The sequence below is a fragment of the Aotus nancymaae genome, unplaced genomic scaffold, assembly GCF_030222135.1.
Source record: "Aotus nancymaae isolate 86718 unplaced genomic scaffold, 86718_ANA_hifiasm-v0.15.2.pri h1tg000058l, whole genome shotgun sequence".
NCBI classification, from domain to species: Eukaryota; Metazoa; Chordata; class Mammalia; order Primates; family Aotidae; genus Aotus; species Aotus nancymaae.
The window spans coordinates 8,766,015-8,787,127 of record NW_026988472.1 but is presented as its reverse complement, the minus strand read 5'-3'; the positions used below and the strand labels follow the sequence as shown (position 1 = coordinate 8,787,127).

Below are 21,113 nucleotides of genomic sequence, written 5' to 3'. Positions count from 1 at the left end.
CTCAGAAGTTCCTAAAGCATAGCTCTACTTGTTAAATGTTCTAAGAAACATATTTGGCGTTAAAAGCCTAATCCAGCAGTTTATATGTTTGGGCCCTGCCCTCGAGGAGCATATCCCATGAAGTATATAAAACAAGCATGCCCAACTCATTAGAAAGAACATGGTGAGCACCAGATGGAAGATGGGGTAGAACAGGACCAGAAGGAAGCGTAATTTGTGATGACCTTCAAAGAATAGGTAAGATTTAGTCAAGTAGCTGGGACTAGAAATGCATTTTAAGAAACCATGATAACAAGGCACTGGACATATTCATAAAATTGTTGTCACATTTGAGGCTGACTGTGCAGTAATTATGGGTATGTGCTCTGGAGATAGCCTTTCTTGGTTAAAATCCTAGCTCTACCATTTACTAACTGTAAGACTCTGCGTAAATCTCTTGGATTTCCACATGCCTCATTTTCTTTCTCTATAAAATGGGGAATAATAATAGAAACTTACATAGTTGCTGTATGGATTAAATAATACATGTAAAATCACTTAGAACAGTGTCTGGCATCCAATAAGTGCTGAAATAATATTAGTTATTTTTTAAATGTGGATGAAGTACAAAGAAGTATCCAGGATTTTAGCCTACAGGAGAAGAGAGGAGCCATATTTCTTGGGATGCCAGACCTGAGGGGTTTGAACTTAAACCAAGATGAAGCAAGTTTTTAATAACAGAGTATCATAAAGGCAGATCGGTTGGTGTCAGTTTGTGGTAGGAGATATAGAACAACTCCAGCTATCTGACAATACAAAGGGCTGCCTTATGAGATAATGTTCTCCATCAATAGAATCATTCAGACCAAACAGAGTCTGACCAACCAAATTCAAGGGTGTTATTAATGGCACTCAGGCAGCGGGTTAGTGTTGGTCAGCTTGGATGGCCTGCCTCTAAGATTTCTTTCAACTGTAAGTTAATTTAGGATAAAGACTCTAGGACCAATATGGAAGAAAGATTTGTGCAAGTCACTGCTGGGAGCACAGAGCCATAGTGACAATTCAAGTGAGAGAGAGCAGTACAGAGAGTAGAAATGGTGGGAGGTGGGAAGACACTGGGAAGATTTCTGGTCTAGAATGTTAGAGGTAGTTCTGGTCTAGAATGTCAGAGGTGGAAGGAATGGTAGAGCTAGGATTTTAACCCACCTCCGAGACCAACCAGTCAGTCCAGCTTCCTCATTATACAGACAGGAAAACTAAAATTCTTGGATAGAAAAAGTATCTTATGAGATAAATTTAAAAGGAGTGATATTAGAAGCAGGGAAGCCAGCCAGGAATCCAGAAACCAGACATAAAGTAATAAGAGCTTGGAAGAAGGTGGGAGTAGCAGGAATTGAAAAGAAGCTGGTGGATATGAAGGTTATTGTAAAGGAAGACTGACAGAATGTGGAATAGGGGATGAGTAAGCAGTGACTCCATGATTTTAATGCTAGCTGAGTGGGAGGTGGGGAGGCCAAGGAAAGAGTCCATTTTACAAGGGGAAGATAAGTTCCATTGTAGATATATTGGGACATGAGGTAAAAAAATATATTCCAGTGGACGGTATCAGACAGTAGAAAATATTAAGACTAGAGATTTGGGAGCTATGAGATCTCATTGCTTTCTTGAGGAAAAGAGGAGGCGGGGAAGAATGGGGGAAGGAGAATGGGGAAAGAAGAAACAGAGAAAAGAGTTATGGGGGAGGGGCTGTGCTCTGAGCCTTGAGGAATATCCACAGGATGGAGATAAGAGAGGCAGTGGATTCACAGAGGAGAATGGAGAAACAGCAAGAGAAGATGCAGAATCAAGAGAGTTCAGTGTCACAGGAGCTATACCGGGAGCAGAGTTTGGAGAGGGTCGAGTCTGAATGGTTTGGAAACAATGCCAATAACTGGCAATACTAAGGACTGTTTAAATAATTAAATGCAACATGGCTGTTAAAAAATAGAGATAACCTTTGTATTTTTGAGAGTGAAAGACCTCTAGGATATGTAAGTGAAAAAATCAAAGTGCAGAAAATTGTTTTAGTATGCTACGTTTTGTATAAAAGGCAAAATAAAGAATCTGTATTGACATTTGCTTGTGTATGTATAGAGAGGCTCTGAAAAGACACATAAAAATATCTAAGCATAGTTGGAGATAGTGGTGAAACTGAACAGATGAGAGACAAGGATGAGTGGAAAACTATTATCTGCCTTTTCATACTAACTGGCTTTTAAACCACATAACTATGTTACTATTCAACAAATAATTGAAAAACAGCAATTGTACAGAGAAAACAAGGATGATGAAAACAGTGAAAAGGTCAGTACATTTGGCCCTCAGGAAGACCTCATCGGAAGCCAGATTGCAGAGGATTCAGGAAGACAGGCAGTGAGGAAATAGAGACACTGAGCATGCATGTATATGAGCATATACAACATGCCTACATATAACGTATGTTTGGAAGGGTATCTTTGGAAGAGTACACAAGGAATTGGTAACAATGATTGCCACTGGGAAGGGAAATTAGGTGGGTTAGGAACATGAATGAAGAAAGATGTACCCATTTATATAGTTTTTAAATTTTTCTTCCATGAACATTTATCGTCTACCCACAAAATAACCATTTAAACAAATAAATTGTGCTAGAAGAGAAGGAAGGAGGGAAGAGGGAGAGAGGGAGGCCACCCCTCACTTAAAAAAATTTATTGACAGAGAGGGGAGTAAGAAGGGTACGTTTGTAGAGGCCGAAAGGGTCAAGTCTGGTTTTTTGTTTATTGCTTACTCCCCTTCTAGTTTGGGAGGCAACTGGAGCATGGGAAAGAACAGGCACTCAAAAATCAGATAAACTGGAATTTGAATACCAGCTCTGCCAGTTACTGGTCCAATGAATTCTGGAAAGTTACTTAACCCTCTTAGCCTTAAATTCTGCATCTTACAATAGGGACATTACTAAGTACCTCTTGTACATTGTATTCATCCTGGGAGTCTAATCTGTGTTTTTTAACAAGCTTCCCAGGAAAGTTGTGAAATGATTGATATGTGAGACCCACCTTTGTCCAATGCTATGAAACACAGAATATAGTCATAACAATAGTTAACAATGGTATTAAAAAGACAATATGAAACACAAAAAGAGGCTTCAGGGTTGAAGTAACATTCTAAGGTACAGTGGGACAAGAATAGGATTTGGAGTCAGGTAGAGCTGGGTTCAAATCATAGCTCTACCACTTACTGGCTTGGTTACTTGGAGAACATTACTTTGCCCCTCTGAACTTCATTATTTTCATCTGTAAAATAGGAATACTACACTTAATTTACAGTAGAGATGAGAAGATTAGAGAGTATGCATTTAAAATTCCCAGAACATAAATATGCATTTAATTAATGGTAACTTTGACCATCACCAGCCTGGAGTTAGTGTTCCCAAGCACATGAAAACAGCAACGCCAATTCTTTACTGTGCATTTCCATTCCCTTGACCCTCCGATCCAGCCCTGAAAACATAAAAGCCCATCAGCTATCCCTTTGATTTTTCAAGCACCTATGAGGTCACCCAAAGAATTCCCTCCTGCCCTTTAAACCTTTAATTCATTCTCAAATGATTTACTGCCTGCCTGGCCTCCAAATGACCATGCTAGCAGCCATGTCCTTCCTATCTGAGGCTCTGTCCCTTTGATAACAACAGTGCCTCTGATGGGGTTTACCATTCCCACACTCTATGAGCCTGCTTCTAAGACAACATTTTCAATCTTGGAAGGACTTAATAGAAACAACGGTAAGGAGGAAGCTAACATTCTGTTTCTCTCACCAATGCCTGCAAATGCTGGATCATGTCTCTAAGGCTTTCTCAGTTTGTTTGTACTCCTTTCATATTTATTACGTGATCATGATAAGGACAAACACTTCCTAGGGCACCTTTCAAGGCCTGTTCCTAAAGTCATTCCAGTGGGTGAACTCTCCAACTGTATCCTGGACAGGAACAAACTAAGAGAAGCCCCTATAGTGTGTCTTTTAAACTGTCACAGTACTACTACTGTGAATTTCAACCTGTTCCCTTTAGTGCCCTTACATAACCTAATTGACTGCCACAGAGACAGTAAGCCACCAATGATATTAGACCTCATTTGGAATGAAGACAGAGTGAGTTCCTTTTGACCCTTCTCAGCATTCTCAGCTTTGAGAAAAATAGGGAGAAAAACAATGTCATGGTCAAATACTAAGGACACTTAAGACACTGGGCATAAATACCAGACAGTGACTCACATCCAAGGCCAGTCAGACAGAACACATTAGAGCTTGCTTAAGAAAAAGTGAAAACACACACATACACATTCACACACACACACACACACAGAGTGTGTTCACCCAAAGCTACTGCCTCTCAGCTAAAGCAGTGAAACACTTGAGTTAGGCAGAAGACACACACTACACCCACCTTAAACAGATAGCAACAAGTGGGATGGCTGTTGTTTTAGGAGTCTCACAGCAACGCGTCCCAACAGCATGGGAAATGCTGCAATCATCAGCCAGCCAGCCTCTCCCACATTCAAACCTCGGAACACAGCTTCCACACAGGATGCAGCACAGCGTGACATTCAACTGTTATAAACGAAACTTCAGGCCGCCTGGGGACAAGCAGGTAGTCAACCTCATCTTCTACTGCTGCCATCCCCCTTCTCATCCTGGGTTGCCTCTGGGATCCTTCTCAACTTCTGCCCCCACCAATATTTTCTTCTAAGTATTCCCTGTGTCTCTAGTTCTCATGTGTGTGTCATTCAAGGCTCACCCACACTGAGGTGGGGTGTCACACAAACTTTGGGAAACTTGGCCAGTATATCCAGATCATCTAGTCATATTCTCTTCCTAATTTGGGCTTGGAAGTAGAAAGTGGAAAGATGACCAATTACTGAGTAAAAAATGTTTGCTTGACTCTTCTTACGTATTGTCTAAACCAGCAAACCATGCTGGAGAGTCTACTCTGTGCTGACGATGGTAAAGATATAGAAGATACAGCCATTGTCCTCTAGGAGATCCTGATCCAGCAAACCAAACACAAGAGAGCCAAAGTACCCAAAGATGGCTACTGGAAAACCAGAACTCAGGCATTCCAAAGAGGGAGTGATTGCTTCCACCAGGAGCAATCAGAGATGATGCCCTTTTGGCTTAGAGGTAGGGCTTGAAGGTTAGGTCCTATGGAGAGGGCCAGAGAAGTGAGAAGTCCTTCCAAGGACGCAGTGTGAGGTCTAGCCACTGGAAAGAACATCAGGATGAGAAAATTGGAGGCCAGAATTTCCCAAGTGGGTTTGGGAAACAGTGAGGAAACCATTCTGCCTGAAAACCTGGGGCCTGGAAGGATTGCTAAGACTAGAGCCAGATGGAGAATGGTCTGTAACACCAGGCAAAAGTAGTTTGGGCTCTATTCTACAGGCAGCAGGGAACCATTAAATAATTTTAAGGGAGGGAGGAGGGGATGATCAAAGGGAAAAAAACCATTGAGGAGGCCACTACAGTAGTGTAGTTGTTCCAGAATGAGGCTTCTTCCTGCCTGTCCCAGCTCTTGCAAGATCGTCCTTTAAAGCTGCCCTTTCCCATCTGAGCTCACTATCTTAGAGCTCATTACTATGCATCTCTTTTGAGTTGGGAGATATATCAATGATGTTTCTTATTCTGAATGAGACTCCTAATGTTGTACTGAAGTTGGGTCAAGGGCTTGAAAAAAAACAGAGGCTTCATCTGAATCTCTCAGTTTAGATGAAAGTGAAGTATGATGTATCATTTCCATTGCTGCAACAGAATCAGTTGTCCCTGGGGTCACTGGTCTCCTCTAAGATGCCAACCTGGTGGGGAAGGGAGAAAAGAGCGGGAGAGGGAGGGAGAGAGGGAAGGAGGGAGGGGGAGAGAGAGAGAGAAAGAACACGTACAGCCAGCATGGGGCAAAACCTGATCGCCAAGTGCTTTTCTGGGGCCTGTTCCAGATCACTGTCACTTATAGGCTTAGACTAAAGTTCAGCCTTAACTTAGGGCTCCAACCTAGGGGGTGGGAGATGGAAGGGCCCCACCTGGGTCTTAGCAGTGGGAATTAACTCTCCCTGATCCTTAATTATTTTGGCTTTTATTAGTGGTTAGATGAGGAGAGGGATGTAACCTGAACCCTAATGCAGCTGAGAAGGGCTAAGAGCCAAAACCCTCTTTAAGCAGATACAGCATGTGCAAGGTCTGGGCAGGTTTCAGAACACTGCACATTTCTTCAGCCAAAGGCACGGGAAAAACACGCAAATTACATCGTGAGCCCCTTACTTCCAGAGAAGGAGAGCAGCACCCTCCCACCAGGGCTCACACAACAGAGAGAAGTTAGCAAGCAGGCGCTTGTAAAAACCAGAGCACTTGGGCAATCTTTTACACAAAAATCTCCCCAGCAGCTACAGATTCAAATCAATTTCAAATATAAATTACAAGCTATTTCATCTTGTCAAAGAGAGGAGCTAGGTAAAGGAACACATGTGGTCACTAACCTTTTAGCAAGAAGAAAGTTTAGTCTACAGAAAGGTAGGAAAGGAGTTAATTTAGACCACGTTCCATGGCATAAGCATCTTTACAACATTCCAATTTTCAGTTCTTCACCATGTAGAAAATCAGGTGATGCTGCACAAAGTGGCAATGGAAAGGCAATCCAAGAAGAATAAAGAGGGTGTGGGGAGGGCTGGACTGGTCCTAATATTGGCAAGTCTATCTGCACATAAAAGGAATCTTTCCCGGGATTTTCATGTAAGTATAAAGGACAGCACTGCTAGGGTTTGGGGTCAGATAATTATGCCAATTTGCAAAAGTCTTTTAATAATAAAGCAATATTTCCCAACCACATTTGCAACAAATGAATTTGTAAAGTAAATCTCTATTTCCCCTTTATTGTAGTGTGGTGAAGACACCATTATAGGCAATGAAATCATTCTTGCAAGTTTAACAATGCTTTTTAAAAAGTCAAATTTAAGAACCAATACTACTGTAGAACATTAACAATGATATTTATGGATTAATAATACTACACTATAGGGAGAGTATAAAACTGCTAACAAGAAGAATGCAACACAGACTTGAAACTAGTGGTTTGAGGTTTGCCTTACCAAGCGACCACACTTTGTTTTTCATATAGAGAAAACAGTCCTTAAACATCTTGGCAAGTTAACTGATGTTTTTTAACAGCCTCAAACCATTTTAACATTCCAGTCTGAAGTTTGGCCTTTTGGCAGCTTCTTCTATTTTTTTTTTGTTTTGTTTTGTTTCCTATTTGGACTTTCCTATCACTTCAAGTTCTGAGATGTACAAAAAGAACTTCAACCAGTAACACCTCAGTTGACTAGGCATCCCACAGATTGGAAGAGATAGCAAGACAAAGTTATGGCCAGGAAAGCCCATTAAATAACAATGCAGGTCTGTTCTACTATCTTTGGGGCACAAGATTGTCTGGCAATTAACTCATTGCCACAACAACCAGTAGATTAGTAAATTGTCTGTGTGGGTCATTATGTTCCCCAAATAATGTTTTGTTGTTTTAACTGATCAGTGGCCTCAAATAAACATGCTCCCCAACTGCCTAGGGACTTCTTGATTGTCCTATAGACACCACAGTCTCAGAAGATCCAAAACTGAATTAACATGGTTGCCCTTCCCAATTCCCATCATCTCTCAGAGCCTTCTAGATTTTAAATATTAGATTCATCCCTGACTCCCACCTCTTCTTCATTTCTTCAATGGTATGCATTATCACTAATCTCTGGCAACTTACTAATGTATGACAATTCAGCAAATTGCCAAGATGGCTGATTCCTTCAAAATGCCCTTATCTATCTATTCTTCAGGTCTTTCCTCATGGAAGCAATTATGTGACTGGTACTGTGCTCGGTACTTCATCTTCAAAGCTCAGATGAGATTGGGCACGTTCAGGGTGGTATGACAGTAGACTAGGTGCCTTATTCTTAATACACTGATTATCCAAACAACAAAATGGCTACCTACTTCCAACTTGCATCCATTCTTTTCTGGGGTATCCAGAATACCGGGCTCAAATCCATTCACCTTTATGTCCCATTATTCTGCAAGAATCAAGAAGATCTCTACTGACTCACTTCTGTATCCATCCACACAAGCAATATGACATTGGGCAAGTTACCTAATCTCTCTTTCTTCAATTTTCTCATGTGTAAAATGGAGTTAATAAATGAGCTAATACGGTGGCTCACGCCTGTAATCCCAGCACTTTGGGAGGCCGAGGCAGGTGGATCACGAGGTCAAGAGATCGAGACCATCCTGGTCAACATGGTGAAACCCCATCTCTACTAAAAATACAAAAAATTAGCTGGGCATGGTGGCGCGGACCTGTAATCCCAGCTACTCAGAAGGCTGAGGCAGGAGAATTGCCTGAACCCAGGAGACAGAGGTTGCAGTGAGCCGATATTGCACCATTGCACTCCAGCCTGGGTAACAAGAGCGAAACTCCATCTCCAAAAACAATAAAATAAAATAAAAAATAAATAAATAAATTTAATATGTGCTAAGTTAGAAAACTAGTGCCCAGGATATGCACTACAAAGTATTTGTTAGAAAACAAAAGTGACATCTATGGAGCTCTGTGCTGGTTTCATAGGCCATAGGAAGAATAGCTCAGCTCCTAGAACAGGCACTCAATAAAAATTTAGTGAATGAATTAATAAGTGGATAAATGAACAAACACCACATGCCCTGCACTTATGCTGTCAACACGCTGCAGAGTGAACAAACTGGTCTCAGTCTTCTGTCTGTGTCTTTAGGACATGCAGTGCTTGTACTAACTGGAATCAAAGTCCTTCTTCCTCCCAGGCCTAACTGCCTAAATCCTATTATTCTCCCTCAAGGCCTACCTCCAATTCTTCCTTTTTCCACAAAACATCAAGCCACATCAGCCCACAATGTAATCTCTTCCCACTGAATAAATGTTACTCTTAGATCCTACCCCACAGTTTCAGTACCTAAAGCTTTTTGTTTCCTGGGCCTGTAATAATGCAGCTCTTCAACAAAACTGTTACCTCTTTTGAGAATCCAGGGACCAGATCTTCTATGGTGGCTATCTCTTGTATTCTCTAGTTTAGGGTTAGGCACTTTACAAAGTGCTCAGCAAATCTGTGTTGACTGGTTGGTAGGTTGATCAGTTGATTGATTGATTGATTATTGATTGGAGGCCTAATTGAGAGCTCTTAGGACATTAGCCTTCGAAAGTGCTGACTGTTCAGACAGTAGCCAGAAATCATGTCTGATCTTCCAACTTCGTGCAGTAGCAGACATTACACTAAAGGTGCCCTGACATTTCACACAACTCCCAATGATTAGGTAACTTCATACACTTGAATTTTCAGGTTCAAAATTTTCTTAAGAGAATTTCTGTTTAATAAGGGACACCTGTGGAATGTGCTTGCTTGCTTTCTTAAATCACATATACTGCTAAAAATAATATGAAATAAATGATAAAATGAATCTCTCTCCCTACTGGACAACAGTGCAGGTTGTATTATTTTCGTTTTACAAACAGGAAAATTGAGATACAGAGAGGAAAATGACTTGCCAAGGGTCACAGAAATGATGAGTGGCAGAGTTAGAACTAGACTTAAGGTCTTCTGATTACCGATCCAGTCCCCTTACCCTGATTTGAGATTTAAAACAAAACAAAGACCTTGCTTTGACCCTGACCTCTGAGAAGCAGACACTCATAATATTATCAGTTTCTGCATTAAATTTCATTTCCCTCCCTCCCTCCCCCAATCCCTCATTCTTATCTAGTTCTCTTTTATTTCTCTCTTTCACCTGTGTAAACATGCTATTGTAGAAAGAGCATGGAATCTGAAGTTGGACAGAAGTAAATTTGAATGTCAGCCCTCCCACTTACTATGTGACATATTTAGTCTTTCACTTAACTTCTCCTGAGCCTCAGTTCTTCATCTGCACAATGGAGATATTAATATCTGGCCTCAAAGAGTTACTGTAAAAGTAAATAAAAATACATGTAAAACACCTAGAAAACAGCAGTATTTGCTATACAGCAGGTCCACTACTTCTCTGATCTCACCATATCTAGGCTTTGACCACCTTTGGGTTCAAGAAGTTGCTGAACTCAGTGAGGCACAATCACACAACTCAAGTATCCAGATCCCTGCCTGATCTACTTTGGCTTGTTGTCTTAATCCTTCCTGATTGTCAATTTAAGTTAATACAGCACTCCCAACTCTGTCAAGTCCACTAAAGAATGTGAGAGTCAAGCCTGGTACTTACTCCCTGAAGCTTCAGGATGTCATCACTCACACTCTCAGTCAGAGTAAGATGCTATCCAAAGCTGCCTACCTGTAGAAGTTTTCAGGGTGGCTTTTACTTACATGAAACACAAACAGAAATAAGTGAAAAACAGCAAGGCAGCCCAACAAAGACAAGGCTTTAGCCTGTCATCCTCTCATAAGTAAAGATGGGGCTACAGCCATGGGACTCTACCCCCTTTCTAGAATAACTAGTCAAACCAGCTTTACTTCTAGCTCTACCTCATCTCACCTCAAGTCCCCTCCCCCAAAAGAAAAATCAGTTTCTTATGGACCGTGAAAGGTGGTATAGGAGAAGCATTGAAAACTTCCCTGCCAGAGGCTCAGGACGAAAGAGAGAAGACCATACAGCTAGGAAACTGTTGAGTGGCATTAGGGTGGGGGCCCAAAGACACCACAAAGGGTCTGTCCGTCACTGGGCTTAACCCTTGATCCTGTCACATTAGTCCCACCTCCTGCATTCCTCACAGATGTAACATTAAAAGACTTGAGTGAAAGTTAACAGACCATGTCCTCTCTGAGAACATACCAGGAAACAGCCACTTCTGGAAAGATAGGAAGTAGGAGTGTGGAGAAAAGCAATGTACTCCAAGAGCTGCCTGCTGTCAGTCAGCCTTCACACTTCCACAGCCTAGACCAAGTAAGGATTCTGGGGTCTTTAGTAACCCTTCAGTAAAGCAAGAATTTGTCCTATGGAGGGTCTGAAAAGAAATAGGAGGGTGTGGAGAGCCAAAGTAACATGCCATGATTATTCAGCAAGTTAATAAGAGAATATAAGGAATACGACAAAGATTTTGTCCATCACTGAAACAGGATAGAGAGAGATGCAGTGTGAGGAAATTTCCCTCTGATTCTCTTATGATTTGCTGAGTGTTTTCAAACTTATCAACCTCCACTCTGTGAGTTTCTCTCCTCCCTCTCCCCTCTATTGGAAGCATGGCCGAGCCAAGAGGGATAAAGCTGGTACAGCAGACTAGAAGGGCTCACTGTGACCAAAAAAGAAAAAAAAAATTGGGTTTTGGACAGAGGGCAGGACAGTCAATGAATGAACAAAGAGGCAATGGCACTTGAATGACACAGTCCAAAATGTAGGCCTCAAGCAACTGGTGCTCTTGGGTGGGGGATGGGAACCAAAGACTTGACATGAAAGAAGGACAGCCTAGATGCATGGAAAATGTGTCTCTGTTCCTACTAGGCAGTTCTTGTTCTGTGATATGGTATAGTCATAGATTCACAGTGAAAGAAGAGGAAGGGAGGTGAATTCAAGGGAAAGAGGGTAGAGCTCAATTTGAGAGATCAAGTCATCTTGACGTTTGCAACTTCAGTGCCCAGCAAGGATGGCTACCTGACCAAGTAAACATGCCAGTGTGATGTAAGGAAGAACGGATCATCAGTTGCAATACTAACGTGTAAGACAATTTTTCCACTTGGCCTATTTACACTGGATGGGGCAGAGAGGTATAAGAAGACTAACCTCTACCCCTTCCCAGTCCTTAGAACATAATCTTTAGCCAGAAAAAATGGTGTCTCAACTTATTCATTAATAACTTTATTGAATTCTGTGTGAAGGGAGTATTTCAGGAAGCACCAGGAGACAAAATTTTGGCTCCACAGAAGCTGAGTGAAAGTGATCTTGATATCAACATAACCAATATAAAAAGATTACTTGCTGATTACAAGATAACTCTCAGGGAAACCTGGAATTCAGTTTTGGAAGGATATGTAACTAAGCACACACATCTGGTCCCAGCATTAAAGGTATGAACACCTTGGGCACTAACGGTAGTGGAATCCCACACTTCCCTAGAACTGTGTAACAGAGCAACCTAGAGCACTTTTTGTTCCTAATTTATAAATGCATTGTTTCTCAAGAATACCTTCTATAAATAAGTGGCTTGGAGCTTTGAATTCTGTTTCCTGTAGACAGAACATTATAAATGATGGTTAGGTTATATAATTTAATCAGTGATACACTATGGATTAAATAGGCTTCTCCAGAACTCTTCTGAATGTAACTATTATAAATACCATTGTGTCAGTAAAGGCATGTTTCCTAGACTTCAACACTCTCTTCCTTAGACCCCTTACCCTTCATTATTAATAAAGATTAAGCCCCACCGCAATCCACTCCATGATCAAGGCTTTAGTAGTAAGGAAAGGTATTTTCCCAGCTCAGATGACAACTGGCAAATGTGGGGACATGGAGAGAATGAGGCTGTGGATGTAAGAACTCCAGCAGGAGTCACTCTTGTGTTTATTCTAGGTACAGACAGAATAACCCAGAGCTGAAGGATGGCAGCAACCACAGGCACTTTTGCAATCAGTGGCAGTGACAGTATGCAAGGAAATAGATATCTGACAGTGGTCAGGGACAGAGACTGCTGTCTCTATATTCCTATGTAGGGGCTCTGTAACTTGAGGAGCGTTTGTATGGCACATATGGTTAGCATCTTCAATCTTGGAGACAACTATTCTTTCCAGAAGGGGAAAAAAATTAAGTTCAGAGAGGTAAAAAGGAAATAAAAAAGATCTGGAATTCTGCCTTTAATGCTATTCATTAAATGCCATATCCTTCTTTTAGTATACAAATTCCTTCTCTGTAACTTAATAACCTCTTTGTTTAAACATATATGCTCCTTGAAGTCAGGGCTTCTGTCTTCTCTCTTATATTTCCTACAATGCCTTTACCAAGGCTGGCCAGGGCTAGGGGCAGGAGAAATTCTAAATAAATAATAGGAGATGAAATGTGTCCATCTCAAATCTATTATGTGGCTGTCCCAGATGCCTTCATAGAGACTTTAGGCAGGTATGACTTAACAGCAGCACAGCTACTTCCACTAAAAGATTTTGACACAGGGCCTTGGTATGACATGGCCACCAAAAAGTGATCTTCAGCTATATATATATTTTTTGAAGAATGTTCATACTCAACTGTGGCCATATTCTCCTCAATTACTATATTCAGCTGTGGGATCCATAACTTAAGAGGAACATGGACAAGCTAAAGTACATCAAGAGTGGGAGGAGGAAAGAGGAGGAAAGGCTGGAACCTACATCCCAGAAGGAACAGTTGAAAGAGCTAGGGCTCTGCTAGAAAAATGAAACAAGATAATCTAATGTTTGTCTTCAGATATCCCAAGGGCTCTCCCAAGACAGAGAAAGCATTCTTGTTCTGTGTGGTGCTGTCCAGAGGATATAGCTAGGACCCATGGATGACAAGTAAAAGGAAAATGATTGCAGCTTAACAAAGGGAAAGCTGCCCACAGTCGAAACTTTCCAACAACGGAATGGATAGGCTTAGAAGGGAATGAGCTCCCCTGTGACTATTGTAGAACAAACTCAGGGACACTGCACAGGAGGAGTCATGAAATGGTTAAGATTAGACTAGGTGACTTCTAAAAGGCTCTCCTCACTCTGAGACTCTTTGATTCTAGGTCTCTACCAAGAACAGAATTAGTCTAGGAGCCCCGAGTTAAGTCTGCCACTTGGTGCTTGAGGGCTAGAGGGGCAGGCAGTGAGAGCAGCCCTTCCCATAATCCCTGCTGTTCTTCATTAACTTTTCTCAGATGGGTCAGCATCTTTTTTCCCCTAGTTCTAAAGAAGCCTAACTATAAAAGCCATGATGTTCCCTCTAGATAATCATCCATAACCTCTAATCTCAAGTCTCTCTTTTTTCTTTAAAGAAATTCCTGGGGAGGAGATTGGGGAAGGCAAGGCGGGGGGGGAAATCATTTTAATTTTTTTAAGGAACAATATTCAAGTGTCTTCCAGCTGGAGTTGAATTATTTTCTTCATGTGAGGTTTTGGAGAGGAAAATCCTCTAAGAGGCTTGGCCTTTTTTTAACTTAGGCAAGCATACATGTGGCTCTCAATGGGGTACCAGGTGTATTATGAAAACGCAGCAGGGCCAAAAGCAGTATGGACTCAAAGCTCAGCCAAGGGTTACCAGCCATACCACCTACGCTTCTTACTCTACCTCCCTCCAACCTTCTTTGTATCTCTCTTATGGATTTCTAATCCATGCCTCAAAATTCCCTCTGCTTTCTGGGACAGGGCAGCAGCTGGAAAACTGAGGTAGTGGACATCTTTGGTGATTCTAGAGGCAGAAATGAGGAGGGGATTCATGTAGGTAACCAGGCTCGACTAAGCTCCTAAGACACACACCTGATGAAGGTCCCTTTGTGAGTGCCAGGCACTGGTCTGTAACACAGCTCAAAAGATTTCACAGGAACTCTCATTGTTCATATAATACTACCTCTGCACCCAATAAGAATTCAAAATCACAGCCAAATTTACTTCCAGCCACAAGACACCCTCAGTTTGACTTTACCCAGATCCTCTTGAGGTGTCACCTGCCTCTCTGCATGCTTCTAGAAATAAGGTCAGACTAGGAACGGAATACAGACTAAAACAACTTAATGAGCATGCCCTGCCACCGTCCTAGGCTAAGGATGGCAAACACCATTAGAGTTTGCCCAATTCATTTTCATATCATCTGTGATAATAGAGATAGGGCAGGTATGCCTATCCCCCATTCTGCAAATAGAGACTTGGGTCTAGAGAGGCTAAAATTATATAGCAATATCAGAGCACATCAAGTGGAGGGGGTAAAGCTTCTTTCTCCTCCAGGCTACTCCTCTACCCCACTCTGTTTTGTTCCGCGGCAGTAACTAGCCCCACTTGCTTCACTATGCCTGATGGAAACATCTACCAAAAATGAGCCAGGAAAAGGGAAAATATGTCGCATGAGCCTACATATTATCAGACACATCTGATTAGAAGAGAATCCCCACTCCATCCAGACAGTACTCCTGGGTCAATGAGGTAGTATAACATGTTAACCAAAGGAATCAATAATGCCCATAGGCCCTATTCCTTTGTGGGTCATGTTTTTTTTACTTGTTACCAAGATCTCACTTGAAACACGACGATATAGGAAAACATCATAAACTATCCCTTATTATTTTGGATAATCAATAGTATTTTATTTTTTAGAGATGGGGGTCACACTATGTTGCCCAATAATGGTGCACTGCAGCCTTGAATTCCTGGGTTCTAGGGACTCCTCCTACCTAAGCCTCCTGAGTAGCTGGGACTACAGGTGCAAGACACCACATCCAGCAATAGTATTAAAAAATTTTCTCTTTCTTTGCCACTTGATTGTCAAGGGGAGACTATACAACTGTCCATAAATCAGGCGGTTGAATCCCCCATATTCAGGGAAATTATAGGAACCAGCAGGAATTGATGATTTCCCCAACTTGATCATTTCCTGGTCCAAAGGGTCTCCCATGACAACTATGAGCTAAACTTTCAGACTGCATGTCCTCTTCTCCCACTAATCACTATTTTTTCAAATTCCCCCACTCTGCAGAAATCTCCACTTGTACTACAAGATATCTGTGTGCATATATGCCACACCATCCCTGACGCAAACTGCTTCTGTTTTTTTCCACAAAGCAGATTCTCTGCCATTTTCCACCGTGGTTCCTGCACCTTACCTCTGGCTCTCCCTGACCTGAGGTCATCGTAAGTGATTTGGAGTCATTGAAATAGTCCTCTTCTACTCTCTGAGTCCAGACTCCATCAGAGTGTACCCACAACCCAGTCCTCACCTAGTGTGGAATTACAGGCTGGCATGGAAAGGGACACTGCAGTAGGAGGTGAGTAAGACTAGATACATCTCTGAAAGTTATTGCCCTGTGCTCCTTCACAGACCACAGTACTAGCAGAAGAATGGGAAACTCTCTTAGTAGAAAACACAATGGACTGACATTGACTCTCCATATGATAGTCATAGGCAAGCCACTGAATACATCAGTTTCATTTTTTCCATCAGTTTCTCCACAATCTTTCCTGACTGCCTCACAGTGTGACTACAAGAAAGTAATGAAATAAAGGATGAGGAAGCACATTGTAAACAGTAACACTGTATGCAAATGAAGCAAAGCTTCATTTTCCTCACTCTGCAGCAACATTCTGAGAAGAGGGCCAGAGCTATCATAAGAGATTGGCTATTTGACCATGCACGGTGTCTCACGCCTGTAATCCCAGCACTTTGGGAGGCCGAGGCAGGCAGATTGCTTGAATTTAAGAGTTGAGACCAGCCTGGGCAACATGGTGAAACCCCATCTCTATCAAAAATACAAAAAATTAGCCGGGTGTGGTGGCATGTGCCTGTAGTACCAGCTACTCAGGAGGCTGAGGTGGGAGGATGGTTTGAGCCTGGGGGGTGCAGGTTTCAGTGAGCCAAGCTGGCACCACTGTACTCCAGCCTGAGTGACAGAGTGAGACCCCATCTCAAAAACAAACAAAAAAATTGGCTACTAGATGGTCATGGTATCATTGAAGACCACCCACTTGAATGTCATTTTAGACACAGGGATGCCTAGACTCAGGCAGGGCAAGTGATATACCTAGGATTCCAGAACTAGAGAGTGGCAGCGCAGGGATTAGAACCCAAGTTTTTAATCTGCCAACCCAATTATCTTTCCTTCCACCCAAACCAATCAGTGTGTACAGACTAACAAGGCTGTTTTCAAGAAGAAAGGTGTATTGTTCTGAATCATAAAAGGAAATAAAATTAAGGTAGAAAAATGAAGAAGGAATTAATGAAATACGCCAAAATAGTGTCTTGTCAAGGAAAACACAATACAGGCAACTTTTGTGCTTAAAAAAATACTATGGTCCCTTTATATACTGTTAAGGCCAACCCAGTTATAACTGACTTTTACTGTAAAGGACTAGACTATTTGGGAGGAATGGGAGAAATAATTTTACTCCCTGCATATCTAAATGAATGTCATAATGAACCTTCATATAATAGGGGTCAACTGTACATTCAGTGGAAAGGGAATCATTAAAAGGCACCCTGCCTCTCAACACACGAAGCACTTCCTCTACAGCTTGGCCAAGGAAACCCTCATCTACCCTCAAATAATCTCCCAGCCAGACCACAAATTGCTGGCTGCCCCATACTTAGTAACACCCCCTGCCATGCTCTCACTGGCTCACACTGGCTCACAAAATGATCCAGGACCACAGCAGCGAGCATCCTCTGGGGTGCTGCTCAAGATGGGTCAGCTCCGGGTAAAGCTGAAAAATGACCCCTCCAAGGCAGGTTGTCTAGGCAGACTGTGGAAATTCTGTGGGCGGTGTGAGGAGAAAAAGAAAGGGAGGAACTGCCAGACCATGGAGGGCTGCATATCCCATTGCGACCTTAGTGGAAAGAGGGGGGAGAGGTGGAGCTCGATTAGAAGAAATTCCTGAAGGCCAGGATTCCCCTCACAAAAGGAGTTGAGTGTTTTTGTTACAAAAAAAAAAAAAAAAAAAAAAAAGCATATGACTTTCTCCAGAGAACCCTGGAGGGAGACAGCCTCGGGAGGGGTTGTGACGGTAGATGACAAAGGCATCTCAGGCTAGTTAAAATACATGACAAGTATGGAAGAAAGGGTGCTGGATGAAGATCTGGGCTAGTATGGGGAGGCTAACGATCAGAGGGGTCCCTGCCAGGCCCCCAAATGTTGCCTCAGCATACCTCAGACTACTCAATCTGATTGGTACACCCCATGGCAACCCTCTAGGGTTGCTATGAGTGTGGGCCCCAAGGCCTGAAGGATCCTCTACAAGTTAACCAGCAACTCCAATGCAAGGCGAATGCGGCACAGGTTATTGTGGGTGTGTGTTGCGGAGGACATTTACTGAACCCTCTGCTGAGAAGTGACCAAAGTTGAAACCCCCCACAAAAAAACAGTGACATTTGTTCCCTGCTGAAAAGACACATCGTTCTAGCTCCAGCCTGAAACCACATCTACAACTTCAACTGCCATTTAAGCGGGTTGGAAGGGGGAGGGCTTTTTGGATTTGAGGATTTAAGAGAAACAACAACAAAAAAATAGAATAAAGTTCGTGAAGTCCGTTCACTTGGCAGTCTGGCACCTCAAGGTGAGTCGTCCCACAAGTCACTCTTCCTGGTAACAGCTCCAGCTGCCCCTACCCCTCACCCCTACAGGGGAGGCTCGCTTTGGGGGTTCTGGAGCACTCAGGAGAGCGCCTCTCTCCTGTCCTCAGCTGCAACTTGGCTTCCAGCAGATCACAGCCTCCTAAAACAAACAAACCCTGGCGGCGGCGGCGGCGGCGGTGGCGGCGGCGGCGGCGGCAGCTCCAGCACAGCTGCGCTCCATGGCGCAAAAGTTTCCTCCACACTTCTCAACGTGCAGGAAATCTCGCCGGCGCTGGAGTTGGACTCTGAAGGGAGGGAGAGGCCAAGCCGAACCGGCGGCAACAACTCCCTGAGAGCTGAATGGATGTGTGCGCGTCCGGCCGTGGGAAGTGAGGCTGGCAAAAGGCATCAATGCCTCATCTCCGTTCCCACACCGGCCCCTAGCCCTGCAACCTGCCTGAGAGGGACGGCCCGCCGGTTGATGGAGGGCCAACGTTGCCAAAAGGACTGCCAAGCCGCGATGACTGTCCCTTCAGTCCCTCACTGTCCCGTAGGGACGCAGGGGCCTCCAAGGAGAAATCCCCAACGGCCGCCACTTCCTCCAGCCCAAAGTGAGGGGAGTAGCCGCCCCGACGTGGGGGAGCAAGAGCCGCCCCAGCGCCCTGGTGAGTGTGTCTGGGCGCAAGGCTCTAGCCAGGGGCCAGTCGTGGTCCTAGCTCCTATTCCAGCCACCCTTAGGGTATGTCTGCGCCTGGACTGGTGGCAGGACCCCTCCGTGCCGCTCAGAGGGGCTTTCGCCCCCAGCCCTAACTAAATTTCAAAGTTGGCCTGAGGGCACCGTCCAGCAGCAGCCTTCGCACTCGCTGGTCCATTCAAAGTTGGGCGCCGTTAGGACTTCGAGCCGCCAGTTCTTACCTTAGACACTGTGAGCGGCTCGCAGTGTTCCAGACCCCCCTTAAGGGTGAAGCCCCAGGGTGCCCCCCCTTGCAGCTGCACAGGGACGTACTGGAAGGACCCAGGCCGGTTCTCCATCCTCGGCTGGGCTCAGGCGCCGCCGGGCTCCTTTTCTGAGGGGGGCTACGTTGCCTCCGCCCCCAGCAGCTCCGCCACCATCGCCCTCCAGCTCTACGCCACCCCGCACCGCTCCGCTCCGCCTACTCTCCCGGCTGGAGACGCTCAGGCAGCGAGCGAGCGCAAGGAGGAAATGACACGGAGCTGGAGAAAGGGGGAGGGGGGGAATGGAGAAGGGAAAAAAGAAAAGAAAGAAGGAGAGGCGGAGGGATAGCGCGTAACGGACAAGAAAACGGAGCAATGGGGAGGGGCAGTCACTGGGACCTCGCCTATAGGATGGCTGGGGAGTGGGAGCAAGGCGAGGCCTCACATCAATTGTTACATTGTTTCATTCAAGCTGGGCCCCTCTTTGGTCCTCCTCTTTACTGCCGGGTTCTCCGCCCCTCCAGCCAGCCCAGGCTAGGGGAGGTGAAAGTCGTTAGTGTGGACGGCCCGCGTGGCTGAGTGGGCTGAAACGCTGGCTTCCTGATTAGCGTGTTCATGTTTCTCTGACTGCGTTTTTCTTCTGAAGGTCCCGAGAACGGAGACCTGGGAGGGTTAAAAGGCTTCTAATTTGTGGACCTTGCCTAGAGGGGTTGAAAGCAAAGCAAGCAGGCCAGGGAACACAGTGAGACTGTGTGTGTAGGCTGCTCTGTGTGTACGCGCTAGGTGTGTGGGGTCATTATGAAACATTGCCCCGGAGCATAGTTTAAATAAAGAAGCATTTTGAGGATGCCCCCTGCTCGGGCTCCCCCGCACCCTGGCTCAGTGTTGGCGTCTATGGGTAGCACTGTGCTTGTGTATGTTCCAGTCATCTGGAGTTCCTGGCACGGCCTTGCACTTGCCCCAACTGAGATGAGCAAGCCAGCAATCAGCAAACTTTATGACTAGCAGTATTGTCTCTAAACAAACCTACAGGAAAGACCATCCATTGATAAGCTGGCCAATTAATAATGCTGTGCCTTTGGGAATAATCAGCTTTCAGACTGGGTCCAGAACTTCTCTGCTCATCTGTTCAAGCTTGACCTTGTAGTTTCTGAGCTGGGCTTTTATAACAGACCAAACAAACAGCCACAATAATAGTCCCGAAAAGCGAATTTGTTACTGAACCTTGTGCCGATTTCTCTGCCTTCACTTGGACAGGTTATCTTCTCTCTTTGAGGTGTTTTCTCTGGAGCCACATGCGGGCAGTGAATTTTTAAAGGGCCTCGCACTAGCAGGGAAAGTGTTGACAACTCAGTAGTGACTCAACAGGATGTTCCGACTCTGTCTCGCCTGTTCAGTCTCTTCCCCTGTTCTTGTGCAGCTTCTTCATGGCCAACAAACACACTGCGGCCCCTTCCTTCACAGCCAGCTTTCTGCGGTCAAGGTTTCCACTCTCTACTTCTATTTCCTCACCTGTCACTGCCTCTTCAACACACTGCAGCCTGCGGTGTGGCTGCAGCAGGCCACTGAAATGTCTCCCACAGTCACCCCCTCCATCAATCCTTTTTTCTCAGCCCCCCTGGACTGTCTGCATATATGATGCTACCCTGACTTTTCTTTAATAAAATGGTAATTTAGGTGTTTATAGCCTGCCTTTTAAAAGTCCTTAGAGATGATTCACATTGGAAACCATCCTCGATCTTTTAGACTCTTACACCTACAAAGACCATCTTGATCATGTTTATTGTTTTGTATTTTCCTTACTTGAAAGCAGAAAATTTGATAAAATGGCTACTCAACTTATTGATTCTTACTTGTGTTAATCTATGTTATAACATTCATTTGCCCTGTCTCTACCT

The 21,113-nt window shown here is 44.0% G+C and overlaps 1 protein-coding gene across 6 annotated transcripts in view; it reads right to left on the bottom strand.

Moving 5' to 3' along the window:
• Window positions 1–19,401, bottom strand: part of SHROOM4 (shroom family member 4) — a 237,519-nt gene extending 218,118 nt beyond the window's left edge. For 5 of the 6 annotated variants that reach the window (XR_010338153.1, XR_001110483.2, XR_001110484.2 and 2 more), the window contains exon 1: window positions 19,195–19,401. Coding sequence is in view for 1 of the 6 variants with exons in the window: in XM_012471573.2 (XP_012326996.2) it covers window positions 19,195–19,311 (117 nt within the window). In the remaining 5 variants the exon portion in view is untranslated. The remainder of the gene's footprint in view (window positions 1–19,194) is intronic. The other variant, XM_064364346.1, reaches the window with a different exon arrangement.
• Window positions 19,402–21,113: the final 1,712 nt, after the last annotated feature.